Below are 23988 nucleotides of genomic sequence, written 5' to 3' on the forward strand. Positions count from 1 at the left end.
TGGCTACTATACGGCAAAAATGAGGTGTTTGTTGCTGTCTCTTAGGCTCTCTGGATTTTACAGTTCAGATGTGTTAGCAGGCTTGGCAATGCGGGCGTTGAAATAACCAGAAGTGTTTTCTTTCTTTTTTAAAAAAAATATTTTTATTAATTTTTCTTTAAGACGAACAAGACAAACAACATTTAAAGGAGCTACCATTGCTCCACTAAGCATAGAAGTCTTACTAATACAGGAAAAAAAAGACTAATTGTGATTTAGATCAATACAGAAAGATAATTCATGATATGCTACTATAATATAACATCTACTTCGGTATTTCCATTTTAACATTATAATTAAAATAATTGGAGTCAATTCGTAATGCTAAAAACTTTTCCATAAAATTGCTTAATGTACTACTATAATATAACATCTACTTCTGTATTTCCATTTTAACAATATAATTAAGCTAATTAAAATCAATTAACAAGACAAAAAACTTATCCTTAAAATTTCTTAACATACTACTATACTATAACATCTACTTCAACATTTTCATTATGGTTAAAATAATTAAAATCAATTAATAAGGTTAGAAACTTATCCATAAAATTTCAATATGTTATTTATTCAATTTAATAAATTTAAGTTTTCTAGAGTTTATTTATATATTGTTACACCAACACTCCGCAGTCTGCATTGGTTGCCGATCAGTTTCTGGTCACAATTCAAAGTGTTGGTTATGACCTATAAAGCCCTTCATGGCACCGGACCAGATTACCTCAGGGACCGCCTTCTGCGGCACGAATCCCAGCGACCAGTTAGGTCCCACAGAGTGGGTCTTCTCCGGGTCCCGTCAACTAAACAATGCCGCTTGGTGGGACCCAGGGGAAGAGCCTTCTCTGTGGCGGCCCCAGCCCTCTGGAACCAACTCCCCCCAGAGATTAGAATTGCCCCCACCCTCCTTGCCTTTCGTAAGCTACTTAAAACCCACCTCTGCCGCCAGGCATGGGGGAATTAAGATTCCTTTTCCCCCTAGGCCTCTACAATTGTATGCATGGTATGTTTGTATGTATGTTTGGTTTTTTATATTAAGGGGTTTTAATTCGCTTTTAGTATTGGATTATTATTGTACACTGTTTATGATTGCTGTTAGCCGCCCCGAGTTTTCGGAGAGGGGCAGCACATAAATCCAATAAATAAATAAATAAATAAATACATAATATTTTTTACATTCCACCAATTATATACTTTCTCCCAAGTTTTATAAAACTCTGTTTCCATTTGATTATTTAACCGTCTCGTCATCATATCTAATTCTGCACATTCCATGATTACCAGAAGTGTTTTCAGTTGGGAAGGCAGACCTACAACTGAGGTTATGTCCATCCACTTGCCCAGCTGCCTTAGCCCAGGTAATACTTTTTAATTTGCCCACCTGTTTTTCAGCATGGTACCCAGAATCCATGAAGTTATTACGATGAGCAAAAGCATCTTTAAATAGGCACATTTGAAAGGGGAGGTGGGGAAAATCTTGTGTAATAAAGAATGCCACATGCAGTGAGAAAAACAGTCATTATGTTAGCCTACCTGCTAAGTATAGGGAGTGCTGCGGCCTTGCCACAAAGTACGCACGCCCTGGTGTTTTGTACTAATTAGGCGTGGAGAATTTATCACCACCTCCATATTCTGTATTCTTTCTCATTCTCCCGTCATTCCGTTTCAGCTTCCTAAACCAATGTATCATTTTTGTGACTAGTATAAAGGAACATTGAGACGCCTGACATAGAGAATTCTTAGCAGCTGAGCTGGATGGAAGTGACTTCATAGGGACAGTTGAAAGATCCTGCAGAAAGAGCAAAGTGGTGAAGAGACTAGGATACGATGGCGGTGGAAGAGGCTGAAGTTGGGCACGTATGTTGCTGATTGGAAAGATTTCAAGGGTGCCGCCCTTTCGGTGACTGATCACTCAGAGGCCAAAAATTAAGTAAGGTGGATCAAGGCCATGGCTGACATTACTCCCTGTGTCCGCTGGACTGCAGCCAGGCCTTCCCAATTCTCGGGGACGCACAACACCTAGGATGCCAGATCAGCAAGTTGAGTCACGTAGGTCTGGGCCAAAGGTTTGTGCCAGGCATGGTCCAAGGCAGTTCGAAATAGAATAGGTGAATCCCTGTGCCTCCACAGACAGGCAGGGGTGGAAAAGGCTGCATATCTCTTGAATTTATGAATGCTGTGTAAATTTTAAAGTGATGGGATTCTCTATTGGACAAAAAGCAAGTACAGTGGTACCTCTGCTTATGAACTTAATTCGTTCCGTGACCAGGTCCTTAAGTAGAAAAGTTTGTAAGAAGAAGCAATTTTTTCCATAGGAATCAATGTAAAAGCAAATAATGTGTGCGATTGGGGAAACCACAGGGAGGGTGGAGGCCCCGTTTCCTCCCAGGAGATTCTTAGAGAGGCCCCACGGAGGCTTCTCCCTGCCTTTTCTGGCCCTGTTTCCTCCCAGGAGATTCCTAGAGAGGCCCCACAGAGGCTTCTCCCTGCCTTTTCCGGTTACAGTTTGGGAGGCTCGGGTTTATAAGTGGAAAATGGTTCTTGAGAAGAGGCAAAAAAATCTTAAACACATGGTTCTTATCTTGAAAAGTTCGTAAGTAGAGGCGTTCTTAGGTAGAGGTACCATTGTATTCATTGCAAGCTAAAAGGAGTATGAGGGTCCCCCAGAACGTAATACACCACATTTTTTTCTCTTCAACAATTATTTATTGAACAAAATGAAAGTTACACACAAGAAAGAATGATGTTTCTTCTACACTCCCTATTTTTCCACGTAACCTCTGCCCCATTCTCTGGCCTGTCTCCAGCGACACACAAAGGTGTATATGCCCTATTGGTACCATCACAAAGCATTGGGGCTCTGCTGAACCATCTTCTAATGATCTCAACCTCTGTGTCCAGTGACTAACCGTACTTCTGTCGACTGCAGATTCTCCATAAACTGTACACAAACGTTTGTGAATGTTCCCAACAGTTTCTTTCTCCGCAGTGAGAAATTCAATCACATGCTGCTTGTAACGTACATCACTTACAGATGGCATTTCGAAACACTGCTGCAGCTATGCTGTCTGTCTGAAGAACTGCAAAATTTACACACACACTCCTGACAATGCAAATAATGTATATATAAAGTTTCGCATTTGTACCATTACTATAGTCTGAGGAAAAAAATGGTGCATTACTTTCTGGGCGACCCTCGTAGATAGAAGCTTTGGGAGAAGGAGAAGTGATATTTTTTCAAACCAAAGAAGAGGATGAAAAAGTATTATCCCAAAGATGTTCTTTTTCAAAAAGTAACTGGACTTCGTTTTTCTTTGAAGACATTTTGCTTCTCATCCAAGAAGCTTCCTCAGTTCTTCCTATTTGGATGATTGAGAAACTCCATAGTCATGGAAAGTATTAGTTCCGCCCACCCCACATGCTGTGGTGCTCATCACCCACATGTCCTAAAACTGGAAACCCTAAAATTAACTTTTCATTTTTAATTAACAACATACACTACATGCCTACAAGCTTCAAGCCTGGGCTTCGACAGCACAAAACCATGTTTAGCAATGACTAATTTCACTATTAGGCTACAATTCATGGTTTATAAACCTCAGTGCCTAAAATAGCATGTTGTAATAATCCCAGACAAACAAACCACACTGTGCATCTCCACAATAGGCAAGTCTGGCTTTCTTGTTTACCTTAGATTGAAAGCTGAATTTATTTTATTTTATTTATTTATTTTGTCCAATACACAATGAGGGTTTTAGTGGGTATATATCTATATACACATAGTAAAATACGTGATGAAGATTATAGAGGAGATACTCATAGTAAAATATATCTAACAAATAATAGAAAAGAAGGTATAGTAATAGAACATATCAATGAAAGAATAGAAGAGATATAGGAATAGAAGAAATATATAGGAGATATAGGAGAGCAATAGGACAGGGGACGGAAGGCACTCTAGTGCACTTGTACTCGCCCCTTACTGACCTCTTAGGAATCTGGATAGGTCAACCGTGGATAATCTAAGGGTAAAGTGTTGGGGGTTTGGGGATGACACTATGGAGTCCGGTAATGAGTTCCACGCTTCGACAACTCGGTTACTGAACTCATATTTTTTACAGTCAAGTTTGGAGCGGTTAATATTAAGTTTAAATCTGTTGTGTGCTCTTGTGTTGTTGTGGTTGAAGCTGAAGTAGTCGCCGACAGGGCAGTGATGGCAAACTTTTTTCGGCTCACTCTATGCTACCCTCTGCACACGCACACAATCCCTCTCTGTCTCTGCGCATGCGCACAGGCCTCACTAAAGCCTGAGATGGTGAAAAAACAGCCAAGCAGGTAAACTGCACCAGTGTTTCCCAACCTTGGCCACTTGAAGATATTTGGACTTCAACTCCCAGAATTCCCCAGCCAGCGAATGCTGGCTGGGGAATTCTGGGAGTTGAAGTCCAGATATTTTCCAATTTGCCAAGGTTGGGAAACACTGAACTACACGTTCAGAAAAACAGACTTATGGTTTGCCTGTTGTGCTGTTTTTCGCACTCTGGGGCTTCAGGAAATTTCCACAAAGCCTCCGGAGTGCGAAAAACAACACAACACTTGGAAGGACGCAACAAAAGGGACATTACAAAACTGGTATTGGTACATGGTGGAACACATTCAATTTGAAATTATGGAAATTAAAATGAATGTGATCGATGAAATTAAAGTGGAAAAAATGATGGGAAGATGAGACAGGGTCAGAGGTTTGATGGCTAGTAGAATTTGAGACCAAGCCATAAAGAATAAATTGGAATCACTCTACACTTTGTAAATACGCTGATCTTCCTGTTTGTTAAAAGTTATAAATTAGTACACTCTCATTTGGTGGAGGGACTGAATGAATGTTGGGTGGTGGGGGCACATTTCACTGGGCACTGTTTTGTGTGGTGTGTATTCTTTATATTACAAAAATCAATAAAATTTATTTTTTCAAAAACCACAGCACAACAGACAAACCAGAAATCTATTTTTCCGAACTGAAGCTTCCAGAGGGTGAAACTGCCTTCCCCAAGGCCAAAAATAAGTTGGCTAGCACAGATATGTACACTGGAACTGACAAAGGGCAACACCTCGCATGCCCTCCGATATGGCTCCGTGTGCCACCTGTAGCATCTGTGCCATAGTTTCGCCATCACTGTTCTAGCATTCAATACCATTGTACCGGACATTCTCTTAACCAAACTAAATCAGCTAGCGGTACCTGAACACACTTGTAAGTGGATCACAAGCTTCCTAACAGACAGGAAGCAGCAGGTGAAGCTAGGAAAAATCACATCAGATATATGTACAATTAGCACAGGTGCCCCCCAAGGCTGTGTACTCTCACCACTTCTCTTCTCTCTATACACTAATGACTGCATCTCATACGATCCATCTGTTAAACTACTGAAGTTTGCAGATGATACAACAGTGATCGGACTCATTCGAGACAATGATGAATCCGCATACAGACGGGAAGTTGAACAACTATCCTTGTGGTGTGACCAGAACAATCTAGAACTGAACACACTCAAAACTGTAGAAATGGTGGTAGACTTTAAGAGAAACCCTTCCACCCTTCCACCTCTCACAATACTAGACAACACAGTATCAACAGTAGAGACCTTCAAATTTCTAGGTTCTATCATATCTCAAGACCTAAAATGGTCACCTAACATCAAAAACATTATCAAAAAAGCACAACAAAGAATGTTCTTTCTGCGCCAGCTCAGGAAGCTCAAACTGCCCAAGGAGCTGCTGATTCAGTTCTACAGAGGAATCATTGAGTCTGTCATCTGCACCTCTATAACTGTCTGGTTTGGTGCTGCAACCCAACAGGACCGACACAGACTTCAGAGGATAATCAGAATTGCAGAAAAAACAATTGCTGCCAATCTGCCTTCCATTGAGGACCTGTATACTGCATGAGTCAAAAAGAGGGCGGGTAAAATATTTACTGACCCCTCGCATCCTGGACACAAATTGTTTCAACTCCTACCCTCAAAACGTCGCTACAGAGTACTGCACACCAAGACAACTAGACACAAGAACAGTTTTTTCCCGAACGCCATCACTCTACTAAACAAATAATTCCCTCAAAACTGTCAGACTTTCTACTAAATCTGCACTTCTATTCTACTAGTTTTTCTCATCATTCCTATCACCCATTTCCTCCCATGTTGACTGTATGACTGTAACTTGTTGCGTATATCCTAAGATTTTTATTAATATTGCTTCTTCATTGCTTATTTGACCCCTATGACAATCATTAAGTGTTGTATCACATGATTCTTGACAAATGTATATTTTATTTTATGTACGTTGAGAGCATATGCACCAAGACAAATTCCTTGTGTGTCCAATCACACTTGGCCAATAAAAATTCTATTCTATTCTATTCTAGTGTACACATTACATCAGACCAACTGTAATGCTGTAAAAACCCATTATAGCAGGCCAACTGTAAAACACAAATGCTTTGGCGCTTGCAGTGATAAAAGATACGATCCCTGGACCCAATACAGTTGGGGGCTACATTCATTACCAAGCCTATGAGATGCCTCCACCCTTCAGAAATGTTTCAAATCCCCTTGTAAGCAAATTGAATTGGTCATGGCAATTGCATGATCATGATCATAGCAGTGTTCCAATATTTCAGGGGTTGCCATAAAGAAGAGGGAGTCAACCTATTCTTCCAAAGCACCTGAGGGTAGAACAAGAAGCAATGGGTGGAAACTAAACAAGGAGAGAAGTAACTTAGAAATAAGGAGAAATTTCCTGACAGTCACAACAGTTGATCAGTGGAACAGCTTGCCTCCAGAAGTTGTGAATGCCCCAACACTGGAAGTTTTTAAGTTTTTAAGAAGATGTTGGATAACCATTTGTCTGAAGTAGTGTAGGGTTTCCTGCCTAAGCAGGGGGTTGGACTAGAAGACCTCCAAGTTCCCTTCCAACTCTGTTGTCATTATTATGGGTGGTAACAGGGGAAGAAGAGTCAGGAACCTATGGCCCAGTAAACCAAATTGTTTATTATAGCTACTATGCTGATTTATAAGGAAAGGTAAATAGTAAGGTCATCCAGATGAATTTTCCCAAAGCATTCCAACATAATGCTGTAATGTATACAACGTCTTATATTTTTTTAAAAATTGACCTTTGCCTTTCATTTCATGGACATTTAATGTCCATTCAGTTACAACGGCACTGAAAAACGGCACTTTTTAAGATGGACAGAGAATCCAATTTGGCCATTACACTTTCGTTTCCTCTGCCTTCCCTTCGTGATAGCATGGGTAACATATTGTTGAGCATATCGTTTTTCTTTAGAGACTGAAAATGCAATCATGGGTAGTATAAGCATGTGAACAGAGAAAATTTCCTCCTTTTTTTTGCAGTGTTACAACTTGGGAGGTTTTTTATTTGCATGTATGGAATTATTCCCAATATTTATTGAGAAACCATCTCCTTAAATGCCACTAGGGTATTCTCACAGCTTTCTCGTCCACCAGAAAAGTTTTGTAAGATATTGCTTCCTATAATTGTTTTGTGCTGCGTGCCACCCAGAGCTCTGATGGAGTCATGGCTAATAAATAAGTAATAAACTATTAATGCCTTATTATATTAGTGCTCAGACTGGAAAGTCTGCCCTGAATGCATATGTTAACTTGAACACTGATTAGTCAGTCTTTTTATTTGGATAATTTTTAACTTCTTCCTCATTCAAAAACAACTGTAGATCTCTGAACACACAAAAATATAATATAATATAATATAATATAATATAATATAATGTAATGTAATGTAATGTAATGTAATGTAATGTAATGTAATGTAATATAATATAATATAATATAATATAATATAATAAATATAATATAATTATTATTAATAATAATAATTATTATTATTATTTATTAGATTTGTATGCCGTCCCTCTCCATATACTTGGGGCAGCTCAGAATAGAATAGAATAGAACAGAATAGAATAGAATAGAATAGAAAAGAATAGAATAGAATTCTTTATTGGGCAAGTGTGATTGGACACAAGGAATTTGTCTTTCGTGGATGATGTATGAATTTGTCTGGTGGATGATGAATATTGGTTTTGAAATCAATGAAAACTAAGTATCCCTTTCTATCCCTGTTACAAAAATAAATGAAAAACAGGAGGAGGAGGAGCAGATCAAATCCTCCTCCTTTGGGGAGACAAAATTGTTATTATTTGTACATATGTAACTGAGAATAAAATAATGAATAACAAACATTTGATATATTTCTCTAAAACATTTGAGCCAATGTTTGTGTGTGTGTTTCTGTGTGTGTGTTTGTGGAATTAGATGCATAAAACTGGGAAAAGGGGGATCTTTTTCAAAAAACTAATAGTAAAATAAGTCAGAACCAATGAAAGGAACATCACACCTTTGGTGTGGGGGTTTATGGATTTTATGTTGTGATTTTTAATGTTGTAAGCTGCCAGGAGTCACCTTTGAGCGGCCATATAAATGTGTTTAATAAATAAATTTTACTGCAAACACTGCAAGTCAACTTAGATCGCCTTGCGGAAAACTGTAAGTGACTTTTTGTAAGTCACTTTGCTTTCCTCATTTGTAATAACCTCTCTGCTCTTGTTAATTTGGAAGCTATAATGATGTGTTTAGAGAATTATCCTCACAAAGGAGGGAAGCAAACATGCTGTCAACTCTCTAATTTAGTGCCTTCGAAGAATGAAAAATGTGACAATAGCTAAGGATGAAATCGGGTTCTCATTTGATATCACAGCCCTTTTCACATCCATAGGAGCAGAATTAGCCAAAGAATCTCTGACAACATGACTCCACAGCACACCCAACTTAACCAAATACACCAAGATTGAAATATCCAGGATCATGGATCTTATCAAAATCTGCATTATTCTTTCAATTTGATGGACAAACCTATCAACAAATCAAAGATACATCCATGCTAAAGATCACTGCTTTAAGGACCCACAATGGAGGTCATAATATAATGTCTGGAATGGATAACACCCAGGTATGGATCAGATATTTATTTATTTATTGTTAGAGTTGAAAGGGACCATGAAGGCCATCGAGTTCAACCCCCTGCCCAAGCAGGAACCCTATAGTACACGGGTCAAGTGGCAGTTCAATCTTCTCTTTAAAATGTCCAGAGTGTTGGAGTTCACAACGTCCGCTGGTAGGTTGTTCCATTGGTTGATTGCTCTGATCATCAGGAAGTTCCTCCTTATCTCCATGTTGAATCTCTCCTTGGTCAGCTTCCAGCCGTTGTTCCTCGTCTGGCCCTCTGGTGCCCTGAAGAATAAAGTGATCCCCTCCTCTCTGTGACATCCCCTCATATACTTGTAGACTGCTATCATGTCCGCTCTGGCCCTCCTTTTCTCTAGGCTATCCATGCCCAGTTTCCCCAGTCTCTCTTCGTAAGTCTTGGTTTCCCATCCCTTAATCATCTTGGTTGCTCTTTTCTGCACCTTCTCCAGAGTTTCAATGTAAACAACACCTTCACCATAATAAAATAAAAGTGCCAATTAAAGAACACCCAGAAAACTATCAACATCCTCTTCAAAGAAATCCAATTCACCAGGAAAGAAGAAAACAACTCACTTCCCTTCCTGGATATCCTGATCAGCAAAGGCAAACTAGAAATACAAGTGTACCGAAAAACCACCCACATCAATCTCCACTTCCAAACCAACAACACAACCTCCCACAAGAGAAGTCGTTAAGAACTCTATTTAACACATTGCAGCAACTTTGAACAGTAGAAAAAGGAAATACAGTGATCCCTCGATTTTCGTGGGGGTTGCGTTCCCAGACTGCCCACGAAAGTCGAATTTCCACGAAGTAGAGATGTGAAAGTAAAAACACCATTTTTGGCTATGGACAGCCAAAAACTACCCCTGCGCACCCTTTTCCAAGGCCGCGCAAGGAGCCGGGCTTGAAGTTGGGGCGGGGAGCGATGAAAGTGCAGAGGCCGGCAAAGATTGTTTTGAATGTTGGCCGCCCCCGCCCCCCCAGTGCCTCCAGCCCCCTCGCCGCTACTCCCTGCCCGCCCGATCCGCCCCTCTCACCGGCTTTCTTGGGGCACGGGTCCTCCTGCAGTAGCGCTGGCAGCTACAGCTTCTCGTCCTCCTCATTCGGCCGCTATCCGCTATGAGCGCTTTGAGAATGCCCGCCCCGCCCCTCTCACAGTCCCTTAGCTGAGAGCACTTTCGTCCCAGCTGTCAGCAAGGGGGCTGCAGGAGAGGCGGGGCAGGCGTTCTCACACAGAGAGAGCAACAGACAGAGCGAGATAGAAAGGAGAGAGGGAGAGGGAGAGGGAGAAAGAGAGAGAGAGAGCAAGAGGGGAGGAGAGTGGAAGATAGAGAGAGAGAGAAATGATAGAAAAAAGGGGAGAAAAAAAGAGAAATTAGAAAATGATTGAAGAATGACAGGAAAGAGAGAGAGAAGTGACTCTTGGTGATGACGTATGATGTCATCGGGTGGAAAAAACCGTGGTATAGAAAAAAAACTGCAGAATATTTTTTAATTAATATTTTTTGAAAAACCGTGGTATAGCCGTTTCACAAAGTTTTAACCCGCGAAAATTGAGGGATCACTGTAGATCATCTATAGCAGGGGTGGGTACCATTTACCTTTGCCACTGGTTCACATTACAACGTTTCACTATTAAAATTATCCTCTCATGTGTTTTCACTTCTGCACATGCTCGGTAGCAAGGATTCAGCCCAAAACACAGCTGAAGAGCCGATTAGCTGTGCTTTAGATGGAGAAATAAAGGTCAGTATTAACCTAAGAGTGAGTGAGAGGGCTCTTTTCAAAGCAGGGGAAAAGGAGAAGCCATCAGAATAAGTAAAAATTAGTGAAAAAGTCCCCCCCAAAAGATGGTGGCACCCATGGATCAGCACCAATTGAACCGGATCAATGATGCAATCGTCATGTCACCAGCGAGTCGCTAATGATTCGGCCGATCTGGTCCAAACCGAGCCCTCATCTGTTCTGTCGGGCTCTCTGGTAGAACCCTCCCAAAAATTCACAGGTACAAATTTCAGACACACACACGTTTGAAAATTCAAAACAATGTTCTTTATAATGAAACTTCACTTAAACCAAGCCCTCTTTTGGTATAGCAAAGAGCACTCATCTCCAAACAAACTAGTAACTTGTACAAGTCCCTTATCAGTTCTGAGATTCTTAGCTTGCAGCTGTGAGGCAATTCACAGTCCTTCTTCTTTCACAAAGTGAAACACACTTTGCCCTGGTTTAGTTTCAAAGCGGGGGAAAATCAGCACACAAAAGGTCAAAGTCAGTAAAGCAGTCACGAAACACAATGATCAGATAATCCTCCACAATGGCCAAACCCACAGGCTGCTATTTATAGCAGCCTCACTAATTACCACAGCCCCACCCAACCACAGGTGGCCTCATTTTCTTTGATAATAATCTCTCAGTTGTTGTTGCCTATGCATCGCTCTCCGCATGCGTGGCTGTATCATTAACTCTTGTTCTGAATCCAAGGAGGAGCTAGATAATTGATCTCCTTCTGAGCTGTCTGCCCCACTCTCCTCCTCCCTGTCACTCATGTCTTCTTGGTCAGAGGAGCCTTCATCATCAGATTCCATCGGGGGCAAAACAGGCCTGCAGCATGTGGATGTCTCCCCCACATCCACAGTCCTTGGGGCAGGAGCTGGGCCAGAGCTAACCACAACGTCATCTATACAAAATTTTCCAATAAAATGGATGTCCATATAACTTCATTGTCAACCCAATGTAGCAAAACCCCACAAAAGGATAACAATGCCAAAAACGTCTTAGAAACCATCCTCAGACTATGAAAAATGACACGGAATCAGTAGAAGCACACACACTAAAGCCTTCCTAAACAAAGTAAAAGATGCACCAAGACAAATTCCTTGTGTGTCCAATCACAGTTGGCCAATAAAATTCTATTCTATTCTATTTTAAAACAAAAGACCCAGCAACTACAGAAGAAGAAAAAACAGGAGTCATCTTCATATACAGTATAAAGACTGCACCAAACATTATGTAGGACAAGCAAACAGAAGACAAGCAGTCAGAAGATATAAAAAATTAATTTAATTTCAGAACATATGGACTTAACTGGGAAACTGTAACTATCTTAGACCAAACACTAAAGAATTCCTGGCAGCCTGACGCACTGACAAATTGGCCATTGATAGTCACATAGATAAACACCCACCTATATACTGGGCAAAAAAAAGACAATCAACAAGCAAAAAAGGATACAAAAAAAAAAAAGCCAAAACACCTCCCCAACAACAATCAGCACTCAATTGAGTATAGATTAACTCCAAGATTAACAACAGACCAACAATCAAGTACTGTAAATAATTGTTGAAGGTAGTCACTAACCTATTATCCTCTTTTATTGTTACTTTTTACATATGCTATGTTTATTTTTACGTGAATGGACCGCCCTTTGAAGGAGCTGGGGAATCCCTCCCATGAAGAGATTCCGGGGGTGGAGCTTTGACGTCACCGGCAGGTTGCTAAGGATGCCAAGGTGATCACTTCCTGGATTCCATGGATCACCTTGGCGTCCTTAGCAACATGCTGGTGACGTCAAAGCTCAGCCCCCGGAATCTCTTCGTGGGAGGGATTCCCTGTTCGGGTTCGAGTTTGAGTTCGGTTCGGGTTCAGCCGAATTTTGCGTAAAGTTCGGTAAACTTACTGAACCCGAACACCGTTGGGTTCGCCCATCACTACAAATAAATAAAATAAATAAATAAAATGTATCTTTCCAAGAAAAGCTCAAGACAAACTCTTTCCAGTTTTTACCAGTTCCAGCTTGGATTCCTGTTCGCTTTGCCACACCAGAAAGCCTCTCAGACAAGACTAGGACATTTCTGACCTTATCCTAACCTGAACATGGCTTCTATGCTAAGTCCAGCATTCTCCAATTACTGCTCTGCAAATGGCTTGGGAATTAAGTTACCAGCCTGGTTGGGATGTTTAAAAAGGCTTTGGGTAACAATGCAATAATCACCTTTTATGTCAAAGACACATCTTGTCTGGTAATTCCGGTTCCGGTTGGGGAGCAGAGAGGAGGGCGGAGGCTGCAGCTCCGCCGGACTACGGCTTTAACATCTGAAATTTGGGAAGTTTTGACCCGAGTCAGCAAAAATCTTCTAAATCTTTGGGGGGGATAAATGTTGCTGCCTCTGAAGACTCCCGAGTTTGCAACCCTCTGCGGTGTTCGGGGCTATTTTTTTGCCCTGGAGTGCGGAACGCCGAAAGAAAGATCAGCTGGGAGGCGGAAGATGGCGGCCGCTAGCTGTCATTAAGAACGCTGATGGGACCAGGAGCTGGCTGGGGCTCATTGGAGCCAGAGATTGAAGACTGAGCTGGGCGGTTTTGGAGGACGACTGCCCCCTCCTTTCCTCCCCGATGGGCCCAGGAGCCGAGCGCGGTATGGTGGGAGCGCTCGGCGTTGGAGGGGCCATCGGGCGGAGGACTATTATGGAGGAAGTAGGGCGACCGGTTTGGTGCAGGAAGCCGGAGGAGCGTGGTAGAGACCAGTGAGTTGTGGCATGGCTTCGGAACGAGAAGGAGGTCATCCCTTCGGAGGCGGAAGCCGAGGAGAACATTGTGGAGGCTGCTGGCCTGGGCTGAGGTTTGCAGCGGCTGAATGGTGGCGATATGGCTGTGCGGTGTTGCGGAAGGACTGGAGGACTGGAGGTGTCCTCCGAAAATTACAGAGACACGGGGAAGAGGCTAGGCGGAACATCGAGAGCGGAGCGGTACTGCTGAGTCAGAGGGGCCGAGATTGGTGGCTGATACATAGAGAGCTAAAAAGCCTGCCTCAGAGACTGGCCATTGACTGGCCGCACGAATCCCAGCGACCGATTAGGTCCCACAGAGTTGGCCTTCTCCGGGTCCCGTCAACTAAACAATGTCGGTTGGCGGGCCCCAGGGGAAGAGCTTTCTCTGTGGCGGCCCCGGCCCTCTGGAACCAACTCCCCCCGGAGATTAGAACCGCCCCTACTCTCCTTGCCTTTCGTAAGCTCCTTAAGACCCACCTGTGTCATCAGGCATGGGGGAACTGAGACATCTCCCCCGAGCATATACAATTTATGAATGGAATGTGTGTGTGTGTGTGTATGTGTGTTTAGAAAATGGGGTCTTTTAAATGTTTTTAGTAGAATTTAGATTTGTTGTAAACTGTTTTTTTACTTTGTTGTGAGCCGCCCCGAGTCTGCGGAGAGGGGCGGCATACAAATCTAAATAAACATAAACAAACATAAACATAAACATAATTCCATTCAATAGCCAACTTGCATACTGGGGAAATTTGCTGAGTGTCAAAGGAAGAACCTTTGCTTGGAGGTATTTCTGCTGTTCCTAGATATGTTTCATGCAATTCCTGTCATCACTTAGCTCTGTCCTCCTTTACAGGTTTGTCTATTTACTATTAATAAGGCTACCAACTGAGTAAGCATTTATTTGTTAGATTCCTGCCTATTCGCCAGAAGTATTTAATATTTATTTACTTAATAATCAAATTTATACAGCACCTATCTCACTAAGCGACTCTGGGCAGTTTACAAATGAAAAGTATATGGTTCCTACAATAGCCCAGTGAAAATGAGGTGGGTTGAGCTTGAGTGATTGGCCCATTCCTCTGGGGAGCCCTGCAAGGCATTGGACCAGAGTACCTCCGGAACCACCTGCTACCGCATGAATCCCAGCGACCGATAAGGTCCCACAGAGTTGGCCTTTTCTGGGTCCTGTTGACCAAATAATGTCATTTAGCGGGCCCCAGGGGAAGAGCCTTCTTTGTGGCAGCCTCTGGAATCAACTCCCCCCGGAGATTAGAACTGCCCCCACACTCCTTGTCTTTCGTAAATTACTCAAGACCCATCTATACCGCCAGGCATGGGGGAGTTGAGACACCTTTCCCCCAGGCTTTTTTATATTTATGTTTGGGTATGTATATGTTGTTTGCTTTTTTAAATATGATAGGGTTTTATGTGCTTTTTAATATTAGATTTGTTTTCGGTGGAATATTGTTTTTATTATTGTTGTGAGCCGCCCCGAGTCTTCGGAGAGGGGCGGCATACAAATCTAATAAATTGAATTGAATTGAACTGAATGGCTGAGGAGAGATTTGATCTCCTCACTCCATCCGATACCTTCACCCCTCTTGGCCCTTGGGGTGGAAGATGGGGCTCAGCCTAGAGCCCCTCAGGTAGCGTTTGGAGCTGAGGAGAGGTTAAACCTGAGTGTCCCCAATCCTAGTCCAACATTTTCATGTTACTGATGTTTGATCAATATGTTATTATGATTAGCTGTGGTGGCGCAGTGGTTAGAATGCAGTACTGCAGGCTATTTCTGCCTGACTACCAGCTGCCTGCAGTTCAGTAGCTGAAGTCTCACCGGCTCAAGGTTGACTCAGCCTTCCATCCTTCCAAGGTTGATAAAAATGAGGAACCAGATTGTTGGGGGCAATATGTTGGCTCTGTAAACTGCTTAGAGAGGACTATAAACCACTTAGAAACATAGAAGATTGAAGGCAGAAAAAGACCTGATGGTGCATCTAGTCTGCTCTTATACTATGTCTTGTATTTTATCTTAGGATGGATATATGTTTATCCTAGGCATGTTTAAATTCAGTTACTGCAGATTTCCCAACCACGTCTGCTGGAAGTTTGTTCCAAGCATCTACTACTCTTTCAGTAAAATAATATTTTTTCACATTATTTCTAATTTTTCCCCCAACTAACCTCAGATTGACCACTTTAAAGTGGTCTATAAGTTGAAGACCTATTGCTACATAAACTGTGGTGGCACGGTGGTTAGGGTGCAGTACTGCAGGCTGCTTTTGCTGACTCCAAGATGCCTGCAATTTGGCAGATCGAATCTCACCAGGCTCAAGGTTGACTCAAGCTTTCATCTTTCAAAGTTGGGTAAAATGAGGATCCGGATTGTTGGGGGCAATACGCTGGTTCTGTAAACTGCTTAGAGAAGGCTGTAAAGGCACTGTGAAGCAGTAATGCTATTGTTACTGCTACTCTGACTTGTGCTGCTGGTTTTCACCTTTTAATATGTTTGAACAGCAGTTGTTCTACACCAGGGGTATCAAACTTGATTTCATTGAGGGCTGCATCAGGGTTGTGTTTCACCTCAGGAGGCTGGGGTGGGCGTGGCTAGGGTGGGCGTGGCTGGGTTGGGCGTGGCCAAGTCAGCGCTACTCCTGTTCGGGGCTTCTATGGATGTTCCTGAGCACTCTGCCAGAGAAAACAGGCTCCCAAGCTCTGTTTTCAGCTGTGATGGCCTCCTGCAACCCTCTGCCAGTAAAAACAGAGCTCGCGAGCTCCATTTTAGCTGACAGAAGCACCATGGTCTGGTCCTGGGTGGCCCCAGGAGCCAGATCTAAGCACCCTGCAGGCAGATCCAAACTGTTGAGTTTGACATCATGTTCTACACTATCTTTTCTCCCATCTTTCGCAAAGACAATGCAACTGATTTGGCAGAAGGGAAGCTCTGGTACAATATAGCCAGATTAGGGGAAGCTATTGCCGGCCAAAGAAATCTGCCCGTGAGCTCTATATTTGGCTTTGCCTGACTTCATCAACAGGTGTGCGAAAATAATCCTCATTATCCTACCTGTCTAATGTTAACTTCTTTATTTTTCTCTTCCTTAGGAAAGCTTCCGAGAATTCTGCAGCTGGTGAGTCACTCCCACTTCTACTTTTTTAGGGGGAAACTAACCTTACAAAAGCATCAGTCAGGCTCACTCCCCCCCCCCCCACCGGTCCCTGAATTTATGTAGATGGTCCGTGATGTTTGAAAGAAAAACTTGGAACTCATCAGATGGATGCATTTATTTTATTGATTTTTTTTTCATATTTTTATGGCCACCTATCTCACATGAGTGTGACTCTGGGTGCTGTACAATAAGTAATTAAAAAATAAAACCAATAAATATATCAAAACATCCATTGTTAAAAACCATGAAAAGCACAAGACCAATACAATTTTTTATTTTTTCGCTTGGGTAAGGGTTAGGCATGAATGAAGAACTATTGGATGTGATTGGAAGTTTTGCTCTCTTTTTTTTTTTTCTAAAGGCATTTATTATAAAAGTAAGGTAAGGAAAAACACATGAAAATTGATATGAAGGATTTATGAAGAAAATTGAAGCACTTTGGCCTAATTAATTAGATGTGATTAAAATTAGAAACAGCCTCAAAAGTGTATTAGTTAACAGTTTTTTAAAAAATGTCATATAAGAAATTTGCGTCATTATTTTTTGTCAAATATAAAAGAGGCAGCATTGGATGGACTATGAATACCGAAATTTGAAAAATGATTCGTTGCAATGTAATTCAAGATTGATGGTATTTGATTTTGTATTTGTGATCGGAGTGAAAAATAGAAAAATTCTTTGCCAGAAAAAAAAAAAGTACAAGACCAGGGAATAATACATTAGCTACAGTCAAACAGCCCTTGCAAGAGATTTCCCGTTCTCTGGGACCCCCACTCCCAAACCAAATCTGATCTATCTATCTATCTATCTATCTATCTATCTATCTATCTATCTATCTATCTATCTATCTATCTATCTATGGGGTGGTTCACAGCATATACAAAGACACAATAGTACAGTTAATCCAATTAATATACATAAAAATAGTCTTTAAAAAATTTAACTTTAAAAACTTTCATTAACATTCATTAAATAAAATCATACTAAGAACATTCGTTGGTCAGGGGGGAAGATCTAGCAACCCCAGGCCTGGCAACAAAGTTGAGTTTTTAAACTCTTTCGGAAGGCAAGGAGGGTGTGGGCAGTGCAAATCTCTGGGGGGAGCTGATTCCAGAGGGCGGGGCCCCCCACAGAGAAGGCTCTTCCTGTAGGCCTCACCAGCTGATGTTGTTTGATCAACGGGACCCTAAGGAGACCAACTCTGTGGGGCCTCATTGATCGCTGGGATTCGTGTGGCAGAAGGCGGTCTTGAAGAACTTTCAAATTCATACAATATATCAGTCTAAATTGTGGCTGTAATCAGGTGAGGGTTCCTACTTACCGCCTCTATCGGTGTGCTCTGTGCATAGCTGTATGTGACCAGCGGGCACATGTGCGCACCCCCTCACTAGATTTTGCTTCTGCGCATGTGCAGGAAACAAAATTTTGTGAGGGGACGAACGTGTGTGTGAGATTTCGGTGATTTTTTTTTTTTGCTTCTGCGCATGTGCAGAAGCAAAATATCACTGAAATCTCTCTCATGCGCGTCCTCTCACAAAATCTTGCTCCTTCTGCATGCGTCAGCCACTCATCCAGAGATACAGCGGGCACACCTACATTTTGAATTTTGCTGTTTCTGAATTATTCCATAATTATTCCATAATTATATTTAAAAGAGATATGTAATTGAATATGTATATAGTTAGAACCGTTATATAGATTTGCTACACATTCGTCCAATTTTCTTTTTAAATGTTTTTGTTTTGTTTTGCGTGTTGTGTGTTTAAATAAAATTAATTTTTTTTAAAAAAATATTCCATAATTATTCCACCGTATAGTTATGGTGACATGGCAAAACCCTCCTGCCCGAAGACTGACGGCTGGAAAGAAGCAAGGCCAGAATAGTGGATGCAACGTGGAAAGAACAAAGCTGCTTTAAAACAGGTCAGACTTTTTCTCTAGCTGAAAACTGCAGGGCTAGGGATTGATTCACATGTTCCATGTTTCTTTATCAAATACATTTGCCGTCCATCTCGTGATTCAGGTGACTTCAACAATATCATTTTCCCATCACATGGGATTTTTCTAACGCAAGTTTCCAGAGGCAGAATCTGGAATTGTCTTCATCCAAACTCAATGACCTATCCAGTGATGGGCTCCTACGGGTACGGTCAGGTGCTCAGTACCAGTAGCAAAATTTTGGTCTTTTTTTTCCCTTCTGGGCTCTGGGTATATTTTTCCTATTGCAATAAATAAGGTTGGATGTGTATAATTTTAGAAGAGCTGTGCTTCTCTCTCTCTCTCTCTCTCTGTACATACACATACAGTTTATATAGTAGATATTCTACTAGTTTTTCTCATCATTCCTATCACCCATTTCCTCCCATGTTGACTGTATGACTGTAACTTGTTACTTATATCCTAAGATTTTTATTAATATTGCTTCTTCATTGCTTATTTGACCCCTATGACAATCATTAAGTGTCGTACCACATGATTCTTGACAAATGTATGTTTTATTTTATGTACGCTGAGAGCATATGCACCAAGACAAATTCCTTGTGTGTCCAATCACACTTGGCCAATAAAATTCTATTCTATAATGTATATTTTTGTGTGGCTATATGTAATCTGTATGTACACATATGGCATATATACATAGAATTAAAGAGTATATTTGGGATGTTTAGTCATAATAAATAGATAGGGAAATTGTATCTCTCTGAGGTGAGGAGAGGCCAGGCGCCCTAACCCAAACCCTTGATGTGAGTGACGTCAAGTTGACCACCTTTAAGCCAGTCACATGACCTTTAAGCCACCCCCGGTCACATGATCATCAAGCCATTTCCACTTGGTCACATGGCCAGGAAGCCACACCCACAAAATAACCCATGCCCACAGTGTTGTAGTAAAAAAAATTGTAGCCCTTCAATCGCCCTATCACTGTCATTAGGCAGGATTCACACACTGTGCTAAGATAGTTCATGGTTTGTTGATGCTGGCTAAGCATGATGTGTGCGCTCAGGTAATGTAGGTCTGCAAACAGCGATTTATGATTTAACGTAGGTACAGCTTACTTTTAAAGTCATACTTAAAGTAAAACATAGTGTAAAGTGATGTGTGAACCAGGGGTGGGTCCTAACCTACCTTGCTGACAGTTCACTTCCTCCTGTGCTGCAAGGCTGTGCCTAGTAGGTGCACGTATGCGCAGTGGCAATTTAAAAAAAAATCCAAGAAAAGAGAGCCCAAACCAAGATGGTGATGCATGTGCAATGCTGGAAACTCGGCTTTTGCGCATGCACAGAAGAAAAAATAATGGGGGAAAAAGATGGCGGCCCCCATGGACCAGCACAGACCAAATCGATTCCATGACGTCATCATGATGTCAACAGCAGGTTGCTACCGGTCCAAACCAGGATGAACCTACCTCTTGTGTGAACCCAACAATTGATCCATGCAGAGGCTGGTAACCTTCTCTACAGTTAGCTGATTCTTATGCATCATAGGACTGATGTGATTCATGCATCACATATAAGCTCTAATTTGCTTAATATGGTTTAATGACACAAGCAAGGCCTACATCGCAGCTTACAAGTTATACATCGTACTAAATGTAACGTGAAAATGAAAATGGGAGGCAGGAGGAAGAATTGCAGCCTCGACCATGGTCTGATAAAAGAAATCCGATACCTACAAACATAAATTGTTTCAATTCCTACCTTCAAAATGATGCTTTAGAGCACTGCTTCCCAGAACAACTAGACACAAGAACAGCTTTCCCGCAAATGCCATCGCTCTGCTAAACAAATTATTCCCTCGACACTGTCAAATTATTCACTGTCTGCGTTATATTACGAGTCTTCGGAAAGGGGCGGCATACAAATCTAATAAATTATTATTATTATTATTATTATTATTAATTATTATCATTATTATTACTATTAATTTTCTCATTTCCCATCACCCATCTCCTCTTGCTTGTATCCTTACGATTTATATTGATTGTTTCCTAGTAGGATTTGATTTCTTATTTGTACCCTGTGACTATCATTAAGTGTTGTACCTTATGATTCTTGACGAATGCATCTTTTCTTTTTATGTACACTGAGAGCATATGCACCAAAGACAAATTATTTGTGTGTCACTTGGCCAATAAAGAATAAGGAATTCTAATCTAAAGGAGAATATTTGTAGCTCGGGGTTAAAATCAGGGGGTTTTCGAGCTCTCTGGGCTTGGTTCTTTTTCTTGCAAGAAAACAACCAAGCTCAGAGAGCATTTAAGGACCCCTCAAATGAAATCTGAATCCAAGAAAAATAAAAGGGAGGGAAGAGCTAGTTTTGAAATTTGCAAACCTGATGTCAGTCCTTTGGGGCAGTTCAGACAGGAATACTGCCTTTGTTGATAGAGTAGAGTAGAGTAGAGTAGAGTCTAGTAGAGTAGAGTAGAGTAGAGTAGAGTAGAGTAGAGTAGAATAGAATAGAATACAACAGAATATAATTTTTTTATTGGCCAAGTGTGATTGGACACACAAGGAATTTGTCTTTGGTACATATGCTCTCAATGTACATAAAAGAAAATATACATTTGTCAAGAATCATGAGGTGCAACACTTAATGATTGTCATAGGAGTCAAATAAGCAATCAGGAAACAATCAATATTAATAAAAATCTTAAGGATACAAGCAACAAGTTGCAGTCATACAGTCATAAGTGGGAGGAGATGGGTGATAGGAATGATGAGAAAAACCTAGTAGTAATAGTAGCACAGACTTGGTAATTAGTTTGACAGCGTTGAGGGAATTATTTGTTTAGCAGAGTGATGATGTTTGGGGAAAAAATGTCCTTGTACGGTATCTAGTTTTCTTGATGTGTGGTGCTTTAAGGTTATAATAATAGAAGCTTCAAATCTCAAAGTACCTCTCTCTTTTCCTACTTTTCTCTCCAAAAGTAGGGAGGTTGCTTTCTCTATCCCCACCTCTCCTTCGAACTCAGACATTATTTATCAGACTGTTGCCTAAATAGTGTTTCTTTCTCCTGTCTCCTGAGGTCATTCTCATACCATTACCATTACATCCAGTGATTAAAAGAAAACAAAAACAATCCACATAATTGTTTAGCTATATGTGAACCTATTACAGAAAGGTTTCTTTTACAGTTTTGGACAACTTCAGTTTATAGGAAGTACTTGATATCTTGTCATGCTGTTCATCTGTGTAACTCAATAATACCAACAATGACTTTGAATGCGTTGATATTATTAGATCATAACTCCAACACTTCCAGGTATTATAGCTATTTGTAAAAAAAATGATGCAGTTATGAAATCCTCAATTGGGAAAAAGTATTTTTCAGGTCTCCAGCAGAAATATTTCACAACATCGTTGCCCACCTAATAAATTTTATTTAACAAGTAAAACTAAAATCTACAGTATCTTGCTTTTAAAGAATGTGTGGTCTTCGTGGAAACTGGAAATTTGGATAAACAAGATTTATTTAGTACTTGCAAATAATAATAATAATAATAATAATTATTATTATTATTATTAATAATAATAATAATAATATTTAAGTTAATTAAAAAACCCTAATTTAATAAACCAATCATACATACAGACATACCATGCATAAATTTTTTGTAAGCCTAGGGGGAGGAGAATATCTCAGTTCCCCCATGCCTGATGAAAGAGGTGGGTTTTAAGGAGCTTACGAAAGGCAAGGAGGGTGGGGGCAACTCTGATCTCTGGGGCGAGTTGGTTCCAGAGGGTCAAGGCTGCCACAGAGAAGGCTCTTCCCCTGGGTCCCGCCAAATGGCATCGTTTAGTCGACGGAACCCAGAGAAGGCCAACTCTGTGGGACCTAACTGGTCGCTGGGATTCGTGCGGCAGAAGGCGGTCCCGGAGATATTCTGGTCCGATGCCATGAAGGGTTTTATAGCTCATAACCAACACTTATCTTTGTTGGGGAAGACAGACCAATCTCAAAATGAATCAGGCTTGTTTTAAAAAGGGAGGAAATGTCAGCATTGCTTTTAAACCTTGAGTACTTATTCACAAAGCATTCAGTGATGAAGAAAATCAAAATATAGAATGACTGTATTTGTTCATACATAAAAGCTATTAAACCTTGGCTATTTCTACAGGCCTTCGAGGGAAAATGATCTAAGCGGAATATATACGGCACATCTCCTCGAGGGGTTAATATAAGAACGTGTTATTACTTATATTATTTGTTCTTATTGTTTGCTATTTTAACTTTGTTTACTCATGACTGGAATGTAAGGTTGTCACAATCAGTAAATGATTGGATGCGGGATGTAAGCCAAGTGGCAAGAATAAATAAAACTGGTGAAAAAGATTCCAAGTGGCATAAAAACACATAGCTTGTTCAGAGATAGTAGATACCAGAAAAAATAAATTAGATTTAAATAAACAAAAACAAAAAACCAACAATTTTTATTTGCAATTTTTATTCCCCCCCCCCTCCATTCCTCTGAAGAATGAGTGATATTGAAGAGGTATTATCGCCTTATCACCTCGAGGTTCGACTACTGCAATGCTCTCAATGTGGGGCTACCTTTGAAGAGTGTTCGGAAACTGTAAATTGTGCAGAACGCAGCCATGTGAGCAGTCATGGGCCTCCCTAGGCATGGCCATGTTTCTCCAGCACTCCGCGGACTGCACTGGCTGCCGATTGGTTTCTAGACACGATTCAAAGTGTTGGTTATGACCTATAAAGCCCTACATGGCATTGGGCCAGACTACTCGCAGGACTGCTTCCTGTCACATGAGTCCCAGCGACCAATCAGGTCCCACAGAGTCGGCCTTCTCCAGATCCTGTCAACTAGACAATGTCACTTGGCGGGGCCTAGGGGAAGAGCCTTCTCTGTGGGGGCTCCAGCCCACTGGAGATTCGTACTGCCCCCACCCTCCTCGCCTTCCATAAGAACTTGAAAACCCATCTATGCCCCCAGGCTTGGGGTCACTAGACCCTAGATTCCGGCCGATGAGTGTGATGTATGCTTGTTGTTCTAATGTGAATGAATAAATTTTAATGTCCCAGGGTTTTTAGAATAGTTAGTTATAATTGGATTTGAAATGTTTATATTGTATACTGTTTTTTAATATGCTGTGAGCCGCCCCGAGTCCAAGGAGAGGGGCAGCATTCAAATCAAATCAAATCAAATCAAA

The 23988-nt window shown here is 41.2% G+C and overlaps 1 protein-coding gene across 1 annotated transcript in view; it reads left to right on the forward strand.

Annotated features, from left to right (window-relative positions):
• Positions 1-23988, forward strand: part of RNF39 (ring finger protein 39) — a 39110-nt gene that overhangs the window by 12995 nt on the left and 2127 nt on the right. Inside the window, exons 2-3 of the mRNA XM_070735686.1 lie at positions 16757-16782; positions 18639-18744. Of these exons, the coding sequence (XP_070591787.1) occupies positions 16757-16782; positions 18639-18705 (93 nt within the window). The 3' untranslated portion in view covers positions 18706-18744. The remainder of the gene's footprint in view (positions 1-16756; positions 16783-18638; positions 18745-23988) is intronic.

Source organism: Erythrolamprus reginae, chromosome 2 (genome assembly GCF_031021105.1).
Source record: "Erythrolamprus reginae isolate rEryReg1 chromosome 2, rEryReg1.hap1, whole genome shotgun sequence".
NCBI lineage: Eukaryota > Metazoa > Chordata > Lepidosauria > Squamata > Dipsadidae > Erythrolamprus > Erythrolamprus reginae.